Raw genomic sequence first — 20,649 nt, forward strand, 5'->3', positions numbered from 1 at the left:
TCCCTCAGGCATCCTTACTGGTGAAATTCTGCGAACCATCCTGGACAGTTGCGGCCGTGTGAGTGTACTTGGAAGTATATGCATTTATCGAGTTATTGTAAATCTATTTATAAATGATTCCACTATGAACAGCTACATGGCAAGCTAGTTAGACTTGTAAATAAACAACAAAGGCTCAATATGAATTGAAATTGGCCGTTTTTATTAACGACGTATATATATACATAAATGTACATATGTAAACTCTCATGAATGTACATCATATACCACCTAGGGAAAGTTATCTCTGTGGCGTTTTTTGATCCCCATCTTAGACTTGTTAAATAATTTTTCATAACATTGTTAACAGGAACATTTGGTATATGATGTACATTCATGAGAGTTTACATATGTACGTTTATGTATATATATACGTCGTTAATAAAAACGGCCAATTTCAATTCATATTGAGCCTTTGTTGTTTATTTACAAGTCTAACTAGCTTGCCATGCCTTTTCTTTGATTATGATTATTTGCATCTTGGCTTAGTGATGTAATTTGTTCCTCCAATATGACATATGTTGCAATAGTGGGACATAGTTTTGTAAAACGCCTTGACCGCGCGCTCGAGGGTTCATTGTCAAACCTAGGATTTGATAACAATCCAAAGGATATTGATGTGCAGTGTATTGGCAAAAGTGGAGGCAAACGCACAATATCTTATCAGTTACGACTCATACGGCCGGATTTGGTTTTGCTACAAATCGGAGGTAACGATTTAGACTGTGTGCGTTTTAACGATGTCAAGGTCTCCGTAGTTAACGACTTAATGTCGATTGTCGAGTGGCTTTTCAGCGGTCTATCTGTTACAAAAGTTGGTATTATGCAACTTTTCTATCGACGGCGTACTAGACATATACCAGTTCATGTATATAATGACATGGTCGCAATGTCAATAAACTTTGACAGCAAATCATTTAAATGAAAGATGCTACTGACCTTGTTCCTCCATAATGTCCGAAAGGTCTCTGACCAGTGGTGGTCAGTGCCCTTTACTTATATGGCATGCTAAAAATAGCATCAAATTACTGCATCCCTAGACCTATCACCTCCTTCCAAACGGTTAGCATCCGTTCATACATAACATAACCACAACCATGATATAATTCCATCTATAAACTTAGTCAACATAACAAAGAAATAAAATAAATGTGGAACATTCATAAATGACATTAAACCCATGATTTAATAAGTATATATAACATCTGGAATTCGTCAGTTTTATTTTATAGAATTTTTCCGTAGTGCTGATCTTAATTCATCGTTGTTGATACACAAATGTAATATAGTAGAATGCCGCCATGCACTGTCATGTTTTGTGTAACTAGACGGATAACATAAAAACCAAGATTCAAAATGTTAGAACACCATGAAGTATTGAAACATAACATTTCAATTTTCGAAATTATTGGCATGAAGATATACAACTTGAATTCCAACTTTTGATTTTCTACCATATTAACTCTATTTACAGAACAGTGCTGTCCACTTTAGTGTTTTCAATGTACCTAGGCGAAAAGACTATGCCTATACCAATTTGGAGAAAGAATGGTGGCTTTATATTATTGCGTTATCCTATACACAAGGTTCTTTCCGTACGTTTACACAAGTATTCGTTAATCACTTTTCATATATCTGAAATATATTAAATTTTCCATTTAATTGAGTAACCTGATTGGACAAAATTAGTGACAATTAATGAAATAGAAAGGAGACTGCTGAAATGTTACAGACAATATTGCTAATCATAAATGTTAATCAAATGACGTGATAGTATCAACATCATCACAAATGTTAATGCTATCAAAAATATAAATTTACAGTTTCCTGTGCTTATAATCACTTTAACTGTGGATGTATAAACGCCATAAGAAATTTAAGATCTGAGTCAGTTATGTTTTCTTTGTGTATAATAGATTATTTAATCAAGAAACTACATGTGTTAAGAACTGGAATCATGTGACTTTTTTCTTTATGAAAGAGTTGACTAATATACACAAATGTTTACTTGTCAGAATTATTTTTGTTAACTAGGTACTACTTGGTATCGTCGCTGGTTTGTTTATATCCACAATTTTAACACTAACGAATGTCTTCAGTAATGATGTAAATAGTCTAGATTTCCGTGCAAGGATTGATTCTGCCGGTAGTGATATAGTGACTTCTCCGTGGTTCTACCTCCCTTATCCAGGTAAAGTATCAACATGCCTTTCGGTCTAATCAGTGGCGGTATATCGAATTCATATAATTAATATATCTGATAGTAATTAACTTGCATATTATGGCATTTCATTTAAAGATGATATTGCGGCGAAGCATTTGTTGCATCACCTCTAACTTCTTATAACAATGGCAAAGTATATATATCCATTGTCTTTCAATACCCACATCGCTAATTTTATATATTTGTCTAGATAAAAAGATATTTACTCCATGCCTCTATGGTAACCAACTATTTTTTTATATATATATCAGGACAGTTTGGCTCCCCTACAATCAGCGTTGGTATATTCATCACATATTTGATACCGACATTAATTTCAATTTTGGACTCGATTGCGGATTATTATGCATGCGCCAAAGTAGTCAATGCGCCACCTCCACCTTTCCATGCTATTACCAGAGGTCTTGCCACAGAGGGTTTCTTCAGCTTTTTAGCGGGAAGTTTCGGTGTGGGCCATGCAACTACGACATACGGTGGAAACATTGGGATCATTGGAGTGACGAAGGTATATATTTATAGTTTCAGTGCAATAAATGCTTTGAGTATATTTAGATGAATAATATTCTTTCCGAATTTCCACTCTCTAGTAATGCGATATCATCATCAGCCTTTTCACGTTCTACAATTTAGATTTATTCATATTATATATCGTAAAATCATGCATATTATGGTATTTCCTGACTAAATAATTACAAAATCTAACTTTTCTGAAAGAGCAATTTTGACTGATTATCATTTCATTTATAAGTTTGTGGAAGAAGAGTACCACGAAAACAAATTTAACTGTCTCAATACAAATGTAACAAATAGTATTCATTGCTTAAAAATGATTTCTTGGATCCTTGCTGATGTCTTTAATCCAAAAATAAAAGTCAATGATTACAACCCAAAAAAATCACCAATTACGGGGATCAATAAAACTGATCATGATATATGACGACATGAACGTTGGTATGAAATAGTATATATAAACATCCATGTTCTAGTAATGGATTTTGATGAACATTATTAAAAGTAATATTCTTTAAGTAGAGGCTTACAGTGTTTTTTTCACTTTCAAAATAATATGTCGATATGGAATTCGAAATAGACATTTTTTTTTTATTTTTGAAAGACATCAGTGTGGATGAACAAATGGGTATATTTTTCTATGACGTGGGGGCGTAAAACAGGTAATATTACGTGCGTACAAAGTAAAGATAGCGAAATGTGTTCACGTTAAGTGGACATATAATAATGTCCAGTGTGTATATTTTTCTATCCTGTTAACACGTCATAAAAGCTAAATATTTTTACATACGTACGTAATAGAAAAAATATAAATGGATATCCCGTCTGTGTCTCCGTACAAAACTACCATCAGATTGCATTCAGTTTCTTCTGCAAATGATGAGGTGACTATTCAAATGAAATTGTTTTTGCAAGTTTATTTTCAGTATTGCAGATGTACTGTCACTGTCATGCTTCATACTGATCTAATACAATAACCTCCCCTCTATCCGTATATTACTCAGCCTTTTTTATAGCTTATTTTCCTAAAATAGTGTTTCAGGCGAACGATTTGTTTTTTGAAATTACGACATTGCTTATATATTTACTTTCAGTTAATAATGTACTTCTTAGTCACATATTTAAACTCATGGTTTAACGTCTACCACTGCTCAGTTTCTGTAGAAATTCTTATCTATATTACAAACGACCTAGTATAAACATTTTAAAACCTCTGGGCCCCGTTAATGCTGAATCTTGATAAAAACCTGGACCTCTAAGCTTTGTCATAACTATACATTACAGATTAGATATGTCGCCTTTATTGCTACCATGTGTTGTTAGTAGAGAAGATTCACACTTGAAATATACCCCCATAATGCTGGTTGTCGAATCCCTGCATACAAAAAGCATGCGTCCACAACAGCCTAGTCTGACAAACATGAAAGTATAATCCATGTACTGCAAATCTATCAGGTGCATAAAATGATAATGATAAGCATATTATCTTCAACTCATTGAATGAAGTTTTCCTGTATGACTTGAAGAACCTGAATGTATGACTTAATATAAAGAAAGCGAAACAGTGTCCGACTGACCACGTTTGGAAAACGTAGAAAAACAACCAATAATTCGACAGGATGATATATATCTGCTGAAAAGGCGTGGTGATCAAACAATCCCATTTCAAATCAGCGAGATAGGAGAGGTAAACATCAAATGATACACATATTTTATCGAATTGCCTTCAATTATAAGACAATGAATAGTAAGACTTTTTTCCAGGTTGGCAGCCTGCGAGTTTTTCAGATGTTTGGAGTGCAATTGGTGGTGGTGGCCATGATTGCGAAGTTGTCTGCTTGCTTTGTTGCTATTCCATATCCAGTAATTGGTGGCACCACCTTCATAATGACGGGGTCGTTCTTTGGTATCATCTTCTCAAACCTCAGCTTTGTAAATCTTAATTCAACGCGGAACCTTGTCGTTATTGGAATGTCCCTTCTCTGCGGTCTAATGATCCCACTTTGGTCGAAGCAAAACATGGACAAGTTGGAAACAGGTATGATTAAGATAGAATGCACCTCCATTAGTTAATTTAAGTAATGCAAACACTTTAAAATGGTAAACGTTGATATCAGTTGAAACTAGAGTTGAGATACTCTTGCGAGCGAGGGTCCCGCCAGTGGAGACTAGCCTCTCTCCTGCCTAGCCTCCAGGAACCGATACACACTGGCTAGAAAAGTGGTTGTATTTATACTAGCCATTATAATAAACTTATTAAGTACTATTACATATTAACTAACAGGTAACCAAGGATTGAGTAATATTTGAGTTATGGAGTTATGGTCTTACACACATAAATCGCAATAGATTCGGCTGTTTACTACAAGGTAAGGTTACACTGACCTTCCTACAAACTGCTTAGATAGGCTTTAGGTAATGACTTATATATTCAGGGAACGAATTAATACATGAACATGTGTAGTAGATCAACAGCGACAGAATGCCTCTGGCCACTGGTCAATACAAAATTGTTCACAGTAGATGTCAGTGATAAATTAACAAAGGCAGATACATTATGAAGAAATATCTTACTTATGTCTAGCACAATTATGGAATGATTAATCTTACATATTAATTTTTAATGGTTCATTTTATGGTCGACATAGTGATCTCATAGAGAAAAATACCATTTCTTTGTGTGACATGAAGCTGGACGTATTTGACGCTCGTTACTTTGCCAGTTGATTCCGTTGTTGTTTACCTTGTTCTCATTTGAGCTCGTGACATAACTTACTTGGATTGACCGATGAAGCAGAAGACGCGTACTCTTCCAGAACACCTGGTCTTAATTTCCTTGTACTTTTTTCAGGAGTCGCCGCGTAAATCGTTCTTTTGTTCATATCTTGCCCATGTTAAAGTTTGGATGATGATTATATTGACATATTGATATTTTCGTGTTTTTTTCATATGTATAAATGATGTTTCCTCGATATTATACGGGTGACGAAATAGTAAAAATGATCGACTTTCTAGTTGACAACATTTTCATCGAGTTTGGTTGTAAGATATTCAAATGGACGATTGGCATACATATGGGATCCAACTGTGCTCCTCTGTTGGCTGACTTGTTTTTGATCTCACACGAGGCTGAATTTATTGAAGAGCTTATGAAAACAGATTACAAAGACATTGTAAAGTCGTTTAATTTCACTTTTAGATATATTGATGACGTCTTGTCTGTACGTTACAAGAAATGTTTTGACCATGTCAATCGTATATACCCACCTGAAGTGGAAATAAAAAACACGGCAGACTCTTCTACGTCAGCCGCTTATCTCGATCTTTTCCTACAACGAAATCAACATGGACATCTTTCCACCAAGCTGCATAGTAAACATGATGATTTCAATCCCTTTATTATTTGTCCATCTCTGGATAACAACATCCATGCTTATGGTGTTAACAATATTGCAGTTGATTTTTAAATAATGCAGGTTGCTGCAAATTATAGGGACGTTCTATGGTCGTCATAGTTATCTCATGATATTTCTTAGTGCTGTATAAAGCTGTACATACTTAATTCTTGTTCTCATTTGAGAAAGCGACATTACTTACTTGAATTGACCAGGTTTACACGGCGCGTATCGTCGATGAAGCAGAAGACGCTTACTCTACCGAAAGACATGGTCTCCCTATTCTCCTTGTGCTTTCTCAAGAATATTTCTTTTGTTCATATTTTGCCCTAGTTTTATGGAATTGGAGTGTAGGTTTATGTTTTGGGTTGTTTTTTTGTTTTCGTATGGGGTAACAAGTTGGTTTTTATGCATTTACGTATCTAATCGTAAACTTTGGTTTTTAACACTCGACGAACTCGAGTGTACAAATGACGTGTATTCTCTAGAAGATGAATAGAAACTGAAAATCAGAAGTGCATTGGATTTTTAATATTAATAAACGTTTCTCTAATTTTATCACATCCTATCAAATCGTTCATTTCAATCAATAATGACGTTTCGAGGTAGGATTATTGAGTTGTAAGACTTTAAATGTGTCTGTGTGGTTACCTGTCAAAATGCTTATTCATATCAATTACAAGTGTTCATACCTGAAAAGATATAATTCTTCTTTACCGTAGATAAAAGAATTAAACATGATCGAGGAGATTCGGACTTCACAGCAGTTGACAGCACGGTTATTTGAAATGGGATTTATTCATCATTCTTTACAAAACTTTCAGTGAATGTAAGAGAAAATATCATGTGACAGTGTAGGACATTTTTTATGTTTTGGGAAAATTAAACCTCTCATATTTCTTGACATTCTCTCATTATATATGCTTATGTTTAACCTACCTCAAATAGGAGAAACGTGGGACGGATCACTAAGATCGACAGCAAGATTCGGCTATTCGATGTCAGATTATAATGCCATAGACAACGTCGATCATCTGATTAAACAGAGTGATAAGGTGGTTGCCATGTTTTGTTTAGCGTCAAAATAATTGTCATGGCAACCTATTGACGCTTCGTGCATATATCGATGATTTTATCATAAAGGTTTACCAATCAAAAATTAGTTTTATTAGCATCATTTTAGAATCATTAAACATACAGCGCCGAAATATGTACAAAAACTTTTAAGTAATAGACGCAACTCATAAAAAACGCATACTACAATCTTGTTTTGTGAAGGAGAGGAGACTTTTTATTGTTTCCAAACTTATGCCGTGATAATATGCGATGGAAGCGTTTGATTAATGTGCAAGTAAAATAGTTGGGAGTACATATGTATAATGATCGACAAAGTAAAGAAACAAGCAAATGAACAAAGGCAAATCTATATAGATTGCGTTTGATGAACGTAAATGTATTATATGTCATGGCATAAAGTATTTAGTATTATTTATTTAGAAAGTGATATTAAATATCGTTTTGCCTTGTACCCATTGATTACTGATAACTGATTACTGATGGTAACTTGTGTCCTCTTGCCTAGACACTGGTCGTTATAGACTATTACAGAAATAGGTCCTTGGTGGACAATTATAAGCTGAAGAAGTTTAAATTTATAGTTTTACGAAGTTCAAATGTCATTCATAGTGTCATAAATTTCAATGGGTAACAACAGTTTGCTTCTTTGTCATTGATGAATTCCTTAAGTTTAAAACAGTTTTACCGAAGCTTTTAGTCATCTTACTAATTTGCACTAAATTGTTGCTATTTTTGTCAACTTTTGTTTTAATTAGGTATACAACAGTTAACTTATCTAGTGAAAATTCTGATGACAAACGCCAGCTTTATGGGTGGATTGGCAGCATGCCTCCTCGATAACACCTTACCGGGTGAGAGTGTGATAAATATCAAATACATAGCCTATTCAGTCCAAAGTTCATGCTTTAGAAAGCGTATCGTATATATCAAATAAATTGAAATATCAATCTGATTTTATCATCGCAATTGATTTCATTGTATATATAATTATTATCCAACTGTCCCCAGAAACTATCAAGTTTATCGTTGCAACGACATCGGTGAAATTTTGCTGGGTTAACCGCTATACAAATTCCCAGTAATGCCTTATACTAATGACTTTTTATTTTTCAGGAACGCGCGAGGATCGAGGGATACTGGCTTGGAAGAATGATTTAAATGATGAAGAAACCGATACCCCAGACTACCAGGAAAACACAGATGTATATAACATACCAGTTATCACGAGACTGCTCAAAAGGTACAGACTGACAAAGTATATTCCAATCTCTCCAACATTCAAACATTAGATGGAAAATTCTCAGGGATTTATACCAAGATACAGTGATGGAAAATGCACCGATTTTTAGAAACATATCTTGGCTGCGGTCGCTGTTGATTACTGAATACGTTTTAAGCAGTTAAGTTCAGAATTGTTGAATACGTAGATATTACCAATCAGTTATAATGTACTATTCATTACTCTGTATTAAGAGAAATGTGACTTCAACAGATATACATAGGACCTATATCAATTAGTTCTCATGCCTGTCCCAATATTGTATGTTTTAGAACAGTTTTCAGACTACTAGTAATTTCTCAAAGTCAAGTTCATTTTAAAAAGCAATTGTTAATCACTTTCTATAGCTGTCCCTGAATTTCATATATTTTTTAAATGCCTCTTTAAAGATAATTTGAACAGTAATATAGCGTTGCTGTAGCACATCTTTGTTCTGTACGGTTTTCTGAAAATTATTATTAAACGGATTTGCAATCTTAGTTTACATACAGAGCTTTTAACAAATTTCATTTAAACATTATTTACACCAAGGTGCTATATATTCAAATTAGAAAAATCATTAGAAACGATTGAACGCCATAGAGCGTCGATCATGATCAATATTAATACAGTATCATTGTAATAAATAATCGCTTAATACTAAATACAATAAAACAAATGTTTTTCGTTGGGAATGTCTTTCTGTTGAATACGTAGATAACCTATATTCACGAATTTATGCATCCACGAACTGATAAACAGATGCAAGTTGACATGGATGATTTGTTGAGCGAAGTTTATCCGCAAAATCAAGCACCAACGGAAATTGCATATATTTGGAAAGCCACAAAAGTTAAGCATTTCTGAAGATAATTTAACAGTAATTAATATCAGGAACTATTTTATCCGTTGTAATTATGTAATTGTTGTAGTGTTACCAGACAATTCACTTAATTAAAAGTTCTGTTATTGTGGTCATATGTTTGTGATGTTTACATAATATACACTGCAACCACATAGACGACAGAAACTTTACAAAATTGTGATGGACGAATTACTCAACTCATCACTGAAAAATATCCTGATCAAAGATTACTTAACATGGACGTAGATATGAACCCATTTCAACTTCGACACTTAGAATGCCCCAATAGATCTGGTGAATCCAATGCTAATTTGACAGAGAAATAATCAACAAACTTGTTATGCAACAATCATCTACAACTGATAATGATATTTTTCGCATATCAAGCATTATTTTAATTGTATGATATGGCAATACGATGACGTTCGTTAATAAATGTTCTTATTGGTAAGGAAATTATAAAAATACACTTTGACCTTTGTCATGCGATATAGTTATAAATAAAGTCATACTATGAACATATTTGATTCATGGCCATATATCAAATGTTTTCTTTTTATGAATATGCTGTTTAAATATGGTATTGCGTTTATCGACAAAACTATGGGAATAAACAAATTGCAACCGAATACAAAAATTTCCGTTATTTGAGAATCATAGATAGAGTAGTAAATATATAACGCAGGTCTCAATATTACCATAATTAATGCATAAAACATAAAACAGTCACTTAGAAGTCCATTGGCACCGCAACAAACGTCACAGTGAGTACCATCTTCTGTCAAACAGTTCTTGAATATAGCACATTGCTGCCCTGAAAATAGATAACATCATTTGATTAGCTTCTTAAAAATGATGACAATCTAGAAACTAAAATGGGTGTTATCATAGATGACTCGTAAGTCAATATGGCCACTTAGTGACGTCACGTTATTACCTTGTGATCAAGAATATGTCAAGTTAATGCACTTCATGGAAAGCTATCTTGATTAATCTTGATTAAAAATGAGTTAATGGGAGACAGTAATGCAAAATTTTAATATGTCTATTTAGAAAATATACACAATTATCTAGTTATATATATAAGGTAGTTTTCGTAAAGCATAATAAATAAACTACTTGTTGTAAATTTATTGATATATTATATGTAAATTTACAACCAATTCTGTACATCAAATAAACATACAAGTAGATACATAAACAAGATAACTACCTATATACATTGTTTAACACCTTGAGGCCATCTTTAGGCAATAGCATTACTGTCGTCATAACAACATTAGTAGGAGGCCGTGACTATTAACAGGACGAGGTTGATAATGATGATATCGGTACGGCTTAATTAAGTTCCATTTAAACGTTCCACATCAATTCCCGTTTTAGTATATTTCAAGAAATATTATCTGGTAAATAAGTTAAAGAGCCAGACCCACTCCGTTATAGATATTTTTTCATATTTTATTGACTGGAAATGTTGTTGTATACTAATAGATAATATATAAATAAAGACTTGTATAAAGTTTTGAACTTGAAATTGAAAAGGTACCGGAGATATCGGTGCCGGAATTAGTCTCATTTATCAACACCAGGATATGAATATCGATGAGGAAAAGCCACGTGATACGCTCAGACGCGTTCAGAACCAAAACCAAAATGGAGGAGGAGGGGAGTAGTACGTCGATGTGACATCGCTTGTAAAGAGATTTTACCGATAAATGCAATCAATTCTCTATATATGTATGGGAATCATCTGACGTATGTATTGATAACATCTTTCAATGTTTAGATATGACACAAAAACGTGCAGATTACGAGAAAAACTAAGATTCATTGCAAAGAGGCCCTCAAATGGGGGCTACGATACGGTAACGAACATATAGATCATCGCGCAATGGATCTATCTGAATATATTCGATGATAAGAGTATTTATGAATATGATTTAGAGTGATACTACACGAGAGAGCCAAACAGAGAGAGATACTGAGTATGAACCAGCCATCTTCCTTCTTTTCGCCTCAGACTTCGTCAAAACATGTTTTGTTCCCCGCTTCCCTCGGACGCGTTCTGCCATGTTGGAAGACGGCATATTTATTTACAGTTCTTTGCACATGCGTCAGAAGTCAGGACTTCCCGCATAATCATGAATTAGCACTGAGTCGCTTCGAATTATTTTTTAAAACTATTTATTACGTTAGATAGGTAGCGATTTACTTCAAAATTGCGGTATTGCAGGGTTAGTCAGAACTTTTGCTATCCGAGAAAAGTAGAAAATCATGATTTTTTTTCATATAAAATAATATCGGTCGAGGAGTAGGTCTGGCTCTTTCACTAAAGTGTACATATTTTTTTTTTAATATTATGAAGTCGGATATCCTAACAGTAATTGTTATTAAGTCGTTATGCCAGAACAGTTAATTGTTATACTTTTGCGATACGTATAGAAGGTGATACTCTACATATACAAACAAATTCACTTTAAAAACATATATCCTCAACTGGTTTCTGCATATACTAAGAAACAAAATAAAACATTCTGAGTCATGGCGAATTTTTCACTACTTTTGCTTTTTTGTTTTATTTTGGGAAAAAATTATTTAAACATCGGCCTGACATGATATTATTGTAATAGGATACCTTCAAGAAATCAGCGTGTGGATATCCGAGTAAAATAAGGATGATATTTCTTATTATCGTATGTATAACTGTGAACTGAGGCACTCTACGTACAACGGCAAAAAGCTCCCTTGATTTTTAATAGTGTTTATTGTCTGTAATATTTAATTCCATTAATGAAAATACAATTAAGTGAGTAGATATCACTGTGTTTATATATACATTTACTTGATCATTCCCTGTTTATTCTGTTGAAAGACTTCAACATTGAGTACTTTATTAACGTATTCATACATAGAGAGTTCAATTTTCTATAAGAGAAACCTGGACGGCGAATGCTTCATTAATGTGTATGAATGATATCATTGATACATGTATACTGAGTGCTATAAAGCCTTAACTGATTTACAAGCTGGCAATATACTCACATTTTCCATCGGTTAGTGATAATATACATAACGCTGGTACGTATATACCCAATGTTTCCATCAGAACAGGAATAGTCTGTTCCCGCGCCGCTTGTAAACAGGTCGGCAGAGTGACATGATGGAGAGATTCAATGATAGTAGTGAATGATATATCACGGTTTGGTGGCCAATAAACCCAGCCCATGATACAGGTAACAATACAGAAGTATACAATACCTCCACAATACAGCATTTTTCGTTTGTCTGTGAATGAATTGTTTAATGGTGTCTGTCCCATTAAAACAACAAAATGTACTACTGATAGAACGAGGGATAACATACGAAAATCCCCACAATACTCGATATATTCAGCATTGTCTTGGCCTTCTTCATGTTGTTGAATGGAATTGCGTGGCACACAATTGTATATATGCCTTTCGTGAAAAGTATTTCTCCATCCGTCTGTACTATTGAATAGAGCAATAATCAAAACACTTTGCACAGATAGCCCTACTGCGGATATCAATAAAATTGTAAATAAATTCTGACATCTTGACCGAAAAGCTATCATTCCAAATGTGATCTGTATCACAAACAAGACTACAATCGTGACAATAACGGCTGAAGCCTGTAACAAAAACCCTACACCTGTAGGATCCATCATGGCGGCCGCCATATTCATGTCAGACTGTACATGAACGTAGATATTCGAAAGATCAACTACCAATAATTAGAAATCCATTGTTTTGTGGACACGCATCAACAACCACTATCACTGTAGGCTACGGAAACACAGGTGTGTACACTATACATTGATGCTACGTATATATACATACAATGCTCTTGTTATATTACAGTTCATATACCCCATAAACCTAATCGTACATACTTTTATATCCTGGAGAAGTGAACTGTAACATATTGACATCCTTATCTGTTAGGGGAGCTACCTCTATCAACAGGCCTATACATATACAAACACACAAACCTGATCTGTCAACATTTCGCTTGTCGCTACATTAGAGATATCTCCTATATCACGTGGTTTCGTACATAGGTCACTTACACCACGATATAAACCGGTAAGCACATGTTTAGCTCCATCGCCATATTATTTTTAAATATCGCTGTCTGCTTCGCGTGCCTTCATTCTACTGAATTATAACCTTGATATCGCTACGATTGCACAAGCTAGTGTTGTATTAACTTAATCCTGATGGATCATCCTATTCAAGCGTAATGCACTGTAAATGTGAAGCTGTACTATGGTGGATTCAATGCCTTTAGCTACAGTTGTTCTATGTTTCAAATTTCTTTATTTCACTCCAGAGCATATGTGTGCTACTGATCGATATCATCTATAATACCGGGAGTTCTAATACTAGTACATGGAAAATACACTTGTAGCAACAGTGTAACTATCTAATTACGACCGTCTAGACTATGTGCAGGTACAAACAGTTCTGTTATGTGTTTATACTTGAATACTTGAAGTACTGAAGCATGTGTTATTCATGCAGCGTATTATTTTACGTGGATTTGACATGGGAAGAAGTTTCGGTGTCAGCTCGGGTGATGTGTTACAAAGTTCACGGCTGACACCTGAACCTTGATAAACAGTACACGCGTACACTGTTTGTGTGACGGATGTATCGAGAACATATATTACAAACAACACTACTGTTAGCTCACTTAATGGTACCCCGAACTATTCTAAGGCATAGCCATACTAGGAAAAGGAAGAAAATAATAAACAATTTTATAAAAGTATGTAAATTAGCCAACAATACATCCTTAATTAGCGCGTACAGTGTCATCTATACATAGATATGACCGATCTGTCATCCCTAGATTTGCAGTAAACGCATGTCGTTAGTGCAAAGAACATTATGTGAATGTATAGATACATTGTATGTACTATGGGTGTTTATCATCTCCCACATTTCTATGTAAGCATGTAGTTGTTTGGTTCATCAGTCTTTGCTAGTTCTGCCTATCTGACATTTTCTGTAAGATTTATATTCTTGGTGGTTGTCGGTGTTGTGTGTCAATATATTTACCTGTATATGAGATGTCATCGGTGAAATATATCAAAAAATACCAATGTTTGGAAATTTATTTATGCATTCAATATTTTTTTTAACTTTCTACTCGTTTGATTGATTAATGTACAGTCGTGAGTGAAGTCATAAAAGTTTGAAATAGTTACATGCTGTCAGCAAACAGTAAATGCAGTCGATATTACCAAATAACAAAATGTATTGTAACATCTGGACTGGTTGCTCTTTATCAAGAAATAGTGGTTAAATTAAAAAATCATATAAAGATCAATAACATCAATAACTGAAACTTTGATGCAGATCACGTGACAATCGTCTAATATCTACGTTTACCGTTGAACCCACTGAATTTGAACTCGGTTATATTGAAAACCGGTCAGTTTGAAATGAAAATAATCCCCGTCAAAATGTCATAGTATTTTTCACCTTGTTTAACTTGAAATCGGTTGATTTGAAATCCTGCATTATTTGAAAGGTAAATAAATTTGAAGGCCACCCTGGCGCCCGTGAATACTGTCGTCACACTTTGATGCGTCTGTCTCTCTGGTACAATGTTCAGGTAAAAATATAACACGAATGCCATAAATTATGATTATTAATCAATAAGGTGTTTGTTATTTAAATAAATGTTCTGGTGAGTTTAACTTTGTGTGTAAAAGAGAGCGACAGGTGTTTTACAAAGGCTCTATCCAGCAAGACGTGTAAACAACTCACAATTGATGGAAAATATGAACTTAGTCAAGCTGTAGATAGACTACTAAGCTGTTTATAATGAAATTGTAAAAGAACGTATACATATGCCATGTTTCATTATTAACGTGTGATAGGCCTGGGTTCTAGAAAAAGCTAAAAATTATCATTTTGTTTTTTTCTTTAGAAACCATGGATAATAACAACGGAGCTACTAAACCGGAAGTGTTGATGCAGGAAAAGGGGGAAATCATCAAACCTGTGATACCTGAAGGAGCTGTGGAGGATCTTGTACGTAAAGTATATGGCCTAGATGTAAAGAGCTGTAAAGAATTGAATAGCTATGACGACAGGAACTACCACGTTACAGTACATGACAGTTCTAATAATACTCACATACCGGAAGTGTGGAAAGATGGCTATATTTTGAAGATATTAAACAGCATGGATTCCAAACGTCCTGTCATCGTTGGTAAGTTTATGAAAACAAAAGATACACGAGGCAGAGTTTTGAACTTCAGTAATTAAAAGCATGGTGATATAATATTGACTTAAATGCACAGCTCTGCAAAAGAGACTGATTAGCAGAAATATAATGTAAAGAAGAACCTTACTGATGACAATTATGTTAATGTTAAATTATGTAAAGAATTCTACATCGATTTCCCAAGGATCTATTAGACCTGCAGATTTTACCAAGCATTCATGTTTGATTTACAGAAGCACAGAACAGTCTGTTGAGTCATCTCCGCAAACAAAACATGTCAGTGCCAGAAAACGTCCTCACCTTGTCGGGCGAGTCGATGTCTCTACAAAAGGTTTTTGTGGAGAAAGAAGTAAAAGGTATTATAGTGACATTTGTGATCGTCTACTAAAACTTACAAATGTAATAAGATGGTCTCGTATAGCAGGAGGAAATTGATAATCTGTGATTTCAAACATGCAAAAGTACACCACCCGTTGTTGTTTACTTTGTACACATTTGGGAACGCTGAATGTATTACTTGTGTAACCATGATAAATACTACACGCAAGATACCTCTCGATTTGAAAGAACTTCTGTCTAGTAAGCCAGGGGCCCCGGGTTCGAATCTTAGCAGCTCTGATTAAATACTAGCCGCAATATGCCGCGGGATAGAACTTCTATCTAGTAAGCTCGATCGATTGAACGTCAGACAAGTAAGCCAGGGGTCCTGAGTCCCGAATCTTAGCAGAGGCATTGCCATAGATAATGACGTGTGTTACGCTTGGATTAACCCGACTTTCAATCGCGCGTGTGGTCGATGAAGCAGACGATACGTACCATTCCGAAACACTGGTCTTATTCTCCTTTTAGGTTCCAGTGGTTTCCGTCTAGTTTCCCTCTTTTCATAGGTTTTTACCTTAAATTAAAATTCTGTGTACACGTGGGTAATTTCGATGTTGTTTCTATATCCTTAATTATCTATCGTTTGATAAGATATAACTTAATAAACTATAAATAATAATCTTTATAATACATGTATATGAATTTAACAAATAATCTGCTACTTATTCCGTAAATAATATTGCATAACATATCCTAGTCTGTGAATTACTTACCGATAAGCAATGCTTCTTAAATCATATTTGCTAATGTCATTGTTACATGAACTGTTAGATGTAGCCAGTTTTTATTCCAGTCATTTCTTCCTGACGATATCTTACTGGTTGGCCATCAGCGTGTGCATCATCATCTCGAATATTTTTCAGAACCAGACAGTGCCTTGTATGGTACCTATATTGTGCGCATGCTCAAATACATCCCCGGAGACATCCTGTTCAGCAAACCATGTACGCCTGGTTTGTTATACAATGTCGGCAGATTCATTGGTAAATTTTCGAACGCAACGAAGGTAAGTACCGGATCTGCAAAAAGTATTTCACATCTGTATTTAAATAAGAATGCTTCAGAATATTTTTGTCGCTTTTCATTATATCTACAAAACAGTAAGAGATTGCTGTTGTACAGGGTACGATGAATACAAGAGTGGTACACTCATTAAATGTCTCTGGGATAGTCACTTTCATATACACGGATATATTATACATATTGAATGTTGCTTAAATTAAGCTTGCGATGAAAGTTTAAATAAGTCGGAGACGTGAATCGGACTCAGGCGCGCACCTTATGCATGACATTATATAATGGCATCAGTTAAAAATATGACAAGATTGCATTTTGTTGTTAGATATTGACGTTCTATTCCAGGGTTTTCATCATCCGTTTTATGATACACATTCCCTTGTTTGGAGTCTGCTAGAGTTTTCAAAGCTGAAAGAATTTGTATTTGTGGTGAAAGACGAAAATGACAAACGTGTGGTTGATGAGGTCATATCTGCGTTTGAATCCAATGTTCTACCAGTGCTTGGTAAACTCCAAAAAGGTTTGTTGGTACTGATGTGTAGACAACTTCTAATTAATTACATAATGTTGGTCCTCAGCATCATTGACGAGCCCTAGAAGGACGAGACATATCTATGATGCAGTTTAAATCATTGCTTGGTTCTACTATTTCTAACTCTAATTTGCATTGAAAGATGCTATACACTTGTGCGTCTTTAGTACAACCTGGTAAGGTCATTTTGTGTAGATCATCCTGAATGTGAAAAACATTGCGGATTGATGATAACATTTTGAAACATATGTTACAACAAATATTAAGTTTGACATTTATGTAGTTTGTTGTATTTGGTTTTCAATAAAGGTACCCGGTTGCTAGACTAGCGGTGAACAATTGTTAGTGAAAGTTCAACATATTATTCAACCTTTCTAGATATGTTGAGACGGAAAGGATTGATTTCGAAACATGTAATTTTGTCTGAAAACGTTTGAATTGTCCACTTACAACTTGTTATTGTTATCTAATTATGTTTTCTATTTTCGGTGGCTTTTGATTGAAAAATTAACGCAAGTCATTTTTTTCATTTCAGGTGTGATACATGGTGATCTTAACGAGCAGAACATTCTCGTCATAGAGGAGCCCGGGCAGGATGACGTCACAACGGAAGAGCGTGTTTATGACGTCAGTGGATTACTGGATTTTATGGATGTGACCGATTCATACTGTATATTTGATATTGCTATCAACATCGCGTACATGTCAATAATTTGTGATCCCTCAGAGCAGCTCGACGCTGGCGGCCACATATTAGCTGGTCTGGTACCCGTCTTTCCTTTAAATGACGTCGAGTTGGATGTGTTACAGATATCGGTGTGTGCTCGGTTGTGTCAGTCTCTGGTGATGGGAGCTTACTCTAATTATCAGGACCCGTCTAATCTGTACGTGCTCACTACCGCTGAGAAAGGTTGGCCGCTCATACACAAACTATGGAATACACCCAAACATGTGCTGAAGGATAGGTGGCAGCATCTGATTAACCGATATCGGGACACTGTTTGATTATTTTACGGGCTTTTCGTTGCAAATCTGTCATTTTGTGCTAGGTTTATTAAATTTGAGTTTTGATTATGATCATGTTCTCATGTAAGTGTTTTCTTGTTTTTATTTACACAGTAATATACCCAGATAACAGAAATATGGTTGGATTTTGTAGAACTAAACACAACGAAACAGATGGAGATAAACATCGAATTTTTTCCAAGCAAAAAAATACTGTCTTTAAAGCAAACATGATTTGAAATACAGTAGACTTAAATCCACAGTCTGTTCTCTGCCCAACTTTTATCTAGTAGACATTGAAATTATTTGATACGAGAACTATATAGCATATAGTATATATAGTATGCTGAAGTCGTCATACTAATAGTATTAAGGAGGAGAATGAAACTATAATTGAATTTCTGGGATTTTTTTCTGATTCAGTGTCATCAGTAACAAAAATATAAACTAAATAAAAGCACCCGACGCCGATAGACACAATGTCTTTATGTCTTTAGATGGTTTTAACTTACACCGAATTCACTCCTAAAACCCCATAAAACCTAATTTGGTCATATTTTATACGCATCATAGCATTCAAAATGCGAACCTCTTCAAATATACATGGCTGTTGCCTTACCTTTTATGGTTTATGTATGCGGTTATTGCCATGTACGACAGATAAGATTCAAATTCACAACACGTTCCTCCTTTTCTATCAACGACTTCGCTTTACTTGAAGACACATTATCTACGCGGCATATGACTTCTGAATACGGATGGTTAAAGCATGAAAGGTTATGAATCACCAAAGCCACCATCAGGTATTTGCAGTTAATGATAATTCTATCTTCCTAGCCTGAATATATTGACTTTCTCGGAAGTCAAAGGCGTTTGAATAAGTTGGACAGTTCTGAAAGTCATCCGGTATATTTCATCTTCTCGTACTGACAAAAGCTCCATGGTGATATGTTCGTTTACTATATACCTGCTACCTTAAATGAAAGTTTTGATAACCGGGCAAACGACACAACAGCGTATACTTACATACATAGACACGGTGTGTGCACTTCGTACCTTCGTAGAGGAGACTGGTGACTTGGTTTGTATTTTGTAAACTTAATCATTACAAGTATCAAAGTATAAAACATAATCTAGATTTTCTTGAACGGAAAGAAAGTCTAATTGATAAGTGACTATGGTATGTAGAAACTACGTGTAATATTGAAACATTTCCTGAACTTGTCGTAAACAAAATTCCAGATGTGCTTCATAAACAGACACCGCGTTAACACATTCCAGTTCAACAGATGATGTACAGAGTGAAGGATTTTCGTTTTTATCTACAATGTACAGATATTGCAAAGATTAGTTTAGATAAAAATCTTTATTTCATACCTTTCTACTTTCTGCATAGCAGCCGTTTAGCTGAACATTTTTACCGTACATGGGTAAGTAAGAATGCTACATCTTGTCAGGCGTGACACGGTATGCACATTCTCCAGATTTTTCCGCATGCATATACTAATCTTTTGGGAATGAACGCCATAGAATGACACAAGACACTTCTAAATCAGCCTCTAATCCCGGTCATTACCTATAGAGACATCTTTCCACTAAGCTGTATGATGAGCATGATGATTTTAATTATTGTGAATGTTCTATTGCTGAATTTTAATATCTCTACATCCCTAACCTATGGTGTTTACATGTCGCAGTGGATTCGATATTAAATGACTTGATCCCATTACGATTTTTATGCAAGTTGAACTTCTTTGATTCTCGTTAGTATACTATAAGTTTTTCTGTTGCCGTTTACCTTGTTATCATTTGCATGGCGGATGTCATCTACGAGTCAGATGATGTTTACCCGTCTGGAACATTCTCCTTGTACATTTTAAAATAGCTCCGAGTAAAATATTCCTTTTACTTATATTTTGCCTTAATTTCAATTAATTCAAGTTTGAATTAGGATTATGTTAAATCTCTGTATTTTATTTGCTTGTATCTTTATATCCTAAATCTTAAAGATAGGCCTGTTTTGTAAATAAGCAAAACTCAAAAATAAGCAAAGGGTTCTTTTCAGGAAATCATCACTCGAAATTAAGA

The 20,649-nt window shown here is 34.7% G+C and overlaps 3 protein-coding genes across 3 annotated transcripts; 2 read left to right on the forward strand and 1 right to left on the reverse strand.

Annotated features, from left to right (window-relative positions):
• The first annotated feature begins 550 nt into the window (after positions 1-550).
• Positions 551-9,694, forward strand: LOC132544375 (solute carrier family 23 member 2-like). The gene is made up of 6 exons (XM_060207960.1): positions 551-749; positions 2,515-2,768; positions 4,538-4,811; positions 8,001-8,096; positions 8,359-8,447; positions 9,524-9,694. Exons 1-6 carry the CDS (start codon positions 551-553, stop codon positions 9,692-9,694), a joined length of 1,083 nt encoding a protein of 360 aa, XP_060063943.1.
• Positions 9,695-9,874: 180 nt separating this feature from the next.
• Positions 9,875-13,065, reverse strand: LOC132544376 (uncharacterized). Its single transcript, XM_060207961.1, has 2 exons — positions 12,411-13,065; positions 9,875-10,182 (listed from the first exon to the last, which is right to left on the reverse strand). Exons 1-2 carry the CDS (start codon positions 13,063-13,065, stop codon positions 9,875-9,877), a joined length of 963 nt encoding a protein of 320 aa, XP_060063944.1.
• A 2,266-nt stretch (positions 13,066-15,331) lies between these two features.
• LOC132544377 (hydroxylysine kinase-like) lies at positions 15,332-18,561 on the forward strand. The gene is made up of 5 exons (XM_060207962.1): positions 15,332-15,611; positions 15,860-15,982; positions 16,871-17,013; positions 17,370-17,544; positions 18,092-18,561. Exons 1-5 carry the CDS (start codon positions 15,332-15,334, stop codon positions 18,559-18,561), a joined length of 1,191 nt encoding a protein of 396 aa, XP_060063945.1.
• The last annotated feature ends 2,088 nt before the right edge of the window (positions 18,562-20,649 follow it).

The sequence above is a fragment of the Ylistrum balloti genome, unplaced genomic scaffold, assembly GCF_031769215.1.
Source record: "Ylistrum balloti isolate Yb309-2 unplaced genomic scaffold, AGI_CSIRO_Ybal_v1 Utg369794, whole genome shotgun sequence".
In the NCBI taxonomy this organism is placed as follows: Eukaryota; Metazoa; Mollusca; class Bivalvia; order Pectinida; family Pectinidae; genus Ylistrum; species Ylistrum balloti.